The sequence below is a fragment of the Dicentrarchus labrax genome, unplaced genomic scaffold, assembly GCF_905237075.1.
Source record: "Dicentrarchus labrax unplaced genomic scaffold, dlabrax2021, whole genome shotgun sequence".
Classification (NCBI taxonomy): Eukaryota; Metazoa; Chordata; class Actinopteri; family Moronidae; genus Dicentrarchus; species Dicentrarchus labrax.
Window position 1 is genome coordinate 6,502,982 of NW_026136717.1, and position 6,000 is coordinate 6,508,981.

Genomic DNA, 6,000 nt, shown 5'->3' on the forward strand with positions numbered 1-6,000 from the left:
TCATCTTCAAATAAAACATATTTATTTAGTCTTGTGCACCATATAAAAGCACAGTTGACATTGGCAAGAATTTTATTTTTTGGATTTTCTAAAATCTCTGTAAAGAATCATCTTAATGGGTTACTTTGCTCATCCTGGTCACTTTTAGTTCTTATTGTGTGCTAACAGCTTTAAGCTTTACAGGCAGCAGGTTTGTATGGGGGTTTTTGGGCCCAGGTTTTGCCTTTCAGGCTTCATGCAGGTTAGTGTACCAACTGCAGCCTGAGAGGAAGTCTGCAGGCACTACTTAGATTTTAAAAAATACTGAAAATGTTTTTCTGGTTTATTCAGTGTTATATACAGACAGTATTCTAAATAGATGTTAGAATCAATCATTAATCACACACAAGGAGAAAATGTTTTTATTATTTTTATGTTTTTGTTCATTTGGAAATCCTGGACCCCAAGAAGACAGGACCCCAAGATTAAGTATCAATGAGCCAGTTTTAGCCACTTTCTTTTCAGTTTATATTATATTTTATTGGTGGATATTCTTAAACAGTTCTTAACTTTTGGGGTCCTGGTTGATAATCCAGCATTAGATTCAGCAGTATTTAGTGTATTTAAACGCCCCAAAAGCCTGTGTTTCCATCTCCTAAAACAACATATTGCACCAAAAAGCTGGAAAAGCATATGGCACTGAAAGCTGGCAGTAGATACATATGCAATCAGGCAATATAACAGCACTTCTTCTGACTTTTGAGGAAAGCGAAATGTGAGTGGTGTCCCAAAGTAGGCGGCAGGACGTGCTGGAAATAACAACATCAGCATGTACACAAATTCACATCACTCATATAGGAGCAAGTGTTTTTGCTGCGGGAGGCCGGCTGTCACTCAGCATGTGAGGAATATATAACCAGGGCTGCGAAACCCGCCACAGGAGGGGGAAGGAATAGAGTGGGAGGGCAAACATTGAGGCCTGGGCTGCGTCTTAATGCAAATTAAGCTTTGCATAGTCCACTGCAGCTAGTGACAGTCGTTGAGCGCATGTCGGACGGTGGGTTTATGTCCCAGAGTGAACGAATGACACGAGATACGATTCCCATGGAGTCGTCTTCCACTTTTACATAACGGCGGGCCAACTTCGGCAGCGCTAATGGAGGCAGGGAAAGAGGTTTGGCCCAGCACTGACCTTGGTAATAACAAGAGAGTCGCAGAGAAAGAGTCTCATCCACTGTGATCTTTTCTATGGACTACATACACAACCCTCCCCCGGCCTGCCTGGCTGCCTGCCTCCTTGTGTGCACAGCCCCGGCGCTGTGCAGTCTGATTGAGGTTGACTGCGGTATTATTTCATTAATTAAGTTTTTCCACTTCCTCCTCCTCTCCCTCCCGTCTTCCTGTCGAATGAGGGTGGCGGAGCGACGCCCTTCCTCTCCCCTGTCCTCTGGCGCCCCCCCATCACTGCTGATCATTGTCTCAATTACTCATCCTTCCACTCCCTCCCCTGTCTCCCTCTTTCTCTTCTTCCTCCTTTCTCCTCTTATCTCATCCCAAATTGCTCTATACACTCCTCCTCCCTTCTCTCTCTTTCTGTCCTCCCAAAGTGTGGTGGGAAAGATTCGAGGCACGCCATTCCTACATCTCTGCGTCGTTCCCACTCTCATCTCTGTCTCGCATCAGGATTTCACAGATGTTCTGTGATTATTTCTACCTTGATTTGGTGATATCTTTCCCCCCCTGAAGTGCAAGGGAAATTTGGGGCATTTTTCAGTGTTTAGCAACCAAGATTGGGTTTGGGCAGGAGGGGGGGATATTTTCGATCCAAGGACAAATCAGCTCTGATCTCTTTGTTCACTTTGTTCCTGTGAAATTGAACAGAAATAGCAGCACCTGTAACACGTCTAATGGATTTAAGAGGATTTGTCGCGATGCAGTTCACTGTTTTAACAAAAATTGCCTTTTGGGATATTTGTGACCTGTTGATTATGATGTTAAAAAAATTACTTGCATTTGCAAAAATCACATTTGTGAAGGGTCTCCTGGTTCAATTTGGCTCCCTTGCTCTCAGTCTCTGTCTCCCTCTCTGTCTCCCTCTTCTTTGTATCCATTACCGCTCCACTTTTCCATAATGGAGACATTAGACTCTTTTACCTCTCTGCTATCTATCACATCATTTAAACTCTTTCCTTTACTTTCTGTTTTTAACTTCTCTACTTTTTCTCTCCTCTACCACTTCCCACCCCCTTTCTATGAATCTTGTCTTCCTCCCTCCTCCCTCCTCCTCCTCCTCCTCCTCCTCCTCCTCCTTCTCCTCTCTGTGTCCACTGGGCTCTGGGTCATCTCCATCGTCTCACATAGTCTCCTGTCCCCATCATATCACCCAACAGCTTGTCACAGGCAATCAGTCTCCCTGCCTCGCTTCCCTGCATGGCCTCCTCCTCCTCCTGTCCTTGCCCTCTTCTTCCTCACCTCCCTCGTCTCCCGTCACCTTCTTGTCCTCATTTGTGTGTCAGGAGTTATTACTCTCAGAAATCATAATCCTCCGCCTTTCTCTCTCAGACCAGTTGAGGGTATTTACTCCGTCCTCCATCCATTCCTTTAATCGGAGCTGCTACACTCTGAGTTTGCCCTCCAGCCTATCTTCATCACACTCTGTACCCAGGATGTAGTGGAGGGTAAAACAAAAAAAAAGGGTAGGTTTTTTTTTGTAGCTCTAAGATAATTTAGATAGATTATATACTTTAAATCATCCATTTTGTTTTCTTACACTGTGTCTCTGGAGGAACTTCTGTAATAAATAATAATGGTAAACATAATTAGGAATAATTTAATATAAATAAATGTTATTTCGTGCAGTTGCATTCAGTGAGTTTGTTAAATGATTATCTTTGCACAGAACAATATTCTATTTTGCAGAGAATCTGAAGGCTCCGACTGCTAATTCCTGACCTTTTCTAATCTGATCTGATCTTATATTTGAATTAGTCATTGTGAAACTGTACGTGGTTTACATGTGAATCTACAAACAGATGCAGAAAAACATTTCATAATATACAAAATCAATACATTTCCAATGTGGTAAGCACTTCGCCTCACTTGATTGGGTAACCAGTGAATATGACCAAATGTTTAATTGTATTGTTTGTATGAAACCAGCATAATTTAACACTAAAGAGATTAAAAAAGTTGATGAAGTTATAAAATCCAATAAAGCTTCTTTGAGAGGGCAGAATGGAGATGGAGGGGGTGGACAGTGAAGCATTTTGTCTTTATTTTTTATGTATGTTGTTTCATTCAAGACATGCAAGAACAACCAATCCTCCCTTACTGTGAGGTTTTTGCTCGTGTGAGTTTTCCGAGTCGAACTCTCTTAACTGCACAATGGTCGTAAATGGCCGTAAATGGCCTGTTTCGAACTTGATGAGTGCCACTTGTTTCGTGATTGTGGGCTTGCTTCATTCACCAAAATGTTACCCGAGTGTAAACAAAAGAATTTCACACCACGGAGGCTTCAAGTACTCCTGTCAGAAATCGGGAGACGAAAACATAACGACCAGACACAATTAGAAAATATTAATAGTACAGCTGCTAAGGAGTCATCAGAGCAGTGACAAGCACAAAGAGTAAACTGTTTGACATGCTGTTTGATGCCAAAAAACATCTTCCATTACACGGCTCATACGACAGACCTGGACCACTTGAGAGCAGTCTAAGTATGAGAAGAGTTTGTAGTAATCTGTTCATACAAGTGGTTCTTGCATGAGACCCAATCCTTTCTGACTCTGAAATATCTCTAAATAACGTTGCTACAACCTGGATGTGACATTTGAGCAACCAAAGATATTTTAAAAAAAGTATTTTTCAATGACACAATTAGGCGCTGATGAAACTAGACGTGTTCTTAATTTGGCACTCTCTTCTTATTTTCATTTATTCGAACATCATTAAAATAAATTACACTTCCCTCCTACGTTACACAGATCTCAGGCAGAGAAAATACTATGCGTTAAAATGATTTGGTAACACAGAAAATAGAAAAACCTGATGAACATACAAACTTTTTTGTGCAGCACTTTATTTAAACCTTCTTTATATATCCCATCATCCATCCCTGTCTCCTGGCTTTCTCACCATACTGCTGTTCGCCTTGACCTCCGCCTGCTTGTCTCCTCCTCTGCTTTCACACTCTGCGTCCTGTAGGGATGGAGGGAGGGAGGGAGGGAGAGAGAGAGAGGGAGGTGTTAGAAGTGAAGCTGCCTCTTTTTCACACCTCCCTTTCTCTGTCTCTCTCTCCAGAGCCATCCGCCATTCCCTCCCTTTCTGCTTCGCCACAGACGGGCTAATCTATAGCCTGAAGCAAAGTGGGGTGGGGGGAATTATTTTTTATATTTCTTTAAGGAGACAAGGTGAGGGTGAGCCCAGGGGCTATAACGGGAGGAAAATAAGGATAGACGGGTGGTGTTTGGGAGGGTTGATGGAAGAATATGTTGGCTGTCTTTATTTTTTCTTACTAGCCACTGTGACCACACACCAGCCTCTCCATTAACTGAAACATTAAAGCTAAAGATAGTTTGAAATCTGATGGGAAGGCTGTGAGTTGGAGTAATGAGGGAACATTTGTGTACAAACGACTGAGACTGGCTGCGGCTCAGTCACTTTGCAGGCCTCTTTCATCTCTTCAGCCCTCACCTCCTCTCCTTCTATCATCCTTTCTTTTAGTCACTTTTATTTATGTAGCCCAATATCACAAATTTGCTAAAGGGGCTTTACAAATCTGCACCACATACAACACTCTCTACTCTTGATGCGGATAAGAGAGAGACTCTTCCGAAGAAACCCTTTAACAGGGAACAAAATGTAAGAAACCTCAGGAAGAGCAACAGAGGACATACATGGACAATGATAGTCTCTGCATCCTCACATCTCTCTCCCTCCACTTTTCCCACTTGATCCCTCCATCCTGATTCTCTGTGTGTGTTCCCTCCTCCTCCTCCCCCTCCAGCCTCTGTGACCTGCGGACCAGTGATCTTTAATGCATTCACTGACATTCTTTATGTAAGAAGAGGTGTTAGAGTGTTGCAGGGATTCATGCTCACACACCCTCTTGTCTGTGCACTTTGGCCTCCTTCCTGGGCTGCAGCAGAAAGAAACTTGTTTGATTCCAGAGCGTGTTCGGGTGCTAATTTGAAAACTGTGACACTGTGTCTTTACTATGTTGATTGAATTGTTGCAAATACATATTAAATCCCCTCATTGGATGTATTAGCACATCAATACCTCAATATTAAATTGGAAAATTCTCTTTTCGCTCAATTAAAACATAAGCAGTGATAGTAATGGGGAATTACCAATTGGAGCTTTAACTCATTCATCACAGTCGGTTTTCCAACCAATCAAGTCCACTTTTTGTCTCTACACACAGTGTTTTGTGTCTCAGGGGCTCCATTTTATTTCATATGCGCCCTTGATTGGATTACCATCCCTTTTTTTTTTCCATCAGCCAGTCTATGCCTCTCTAAATTACCCCCCTCTCCTGCTATTTCTCCAGCCCGAGCAGCAATTGCAGTTGACTGAAAGCGGTTGAGTCCATGCAGCACGGCAGGGGTGTTAATGAATTCCAGCAGACTGCTAAATGAGGACTTATTAAAGTGCTGCCGCCTCGTAGTTTGACATTTCAGAGCTTCTGGTGGAGTTTTAAATCGCTGCCTCTGCAAATGTCACTCGCTGACTCTCTGGAATGGCTGACCATATGAATAGAAGCTATTGTTGGCACCGGCCATAGATTGAGAGAGAGTGAATTTGTGTGGCTTTAACGGATGTGTTTCCACTGTGTGTGTGTTTTGTGCGTTTGTGTGCGCATATACCACCCTTCTACTTGGCTAATTGTGTAATTTTGTGTTTCCATCCCTCCAGCTACGTCAGATGGGACACGTCAAGGCCTGGATAGCATGAGAGGCGGAGTGTGTGCCACGCAAGGCATGAAGGTGGTGCTGAAAGTGGGGCAGAGTAAGTCTTCTC

General features: G+C 43.0%; 1 protein-coding gene across 1 annotated transcript in view; it reads left to right on the forward strand.

The window, feature by feature from the left end:
• The window catches only part of efnb3b (ephrin-B3b), a 77,057-nt gene that overhangs the window by 62,186 nt on the left and 8,871 nt on the right, over positions 1-6,000 (forward strand). Inside the window, exon 3 of the mRNA XM_051428727.1 lies at positions 5,896-5,988. Coding sequence (XP_051284687.1) covers positions 5,896-5,988 — 93 coding nt within the window. The remainder of the gene's footprint in view (positions 1-5,895; positions 5,989-6,000) is intronic.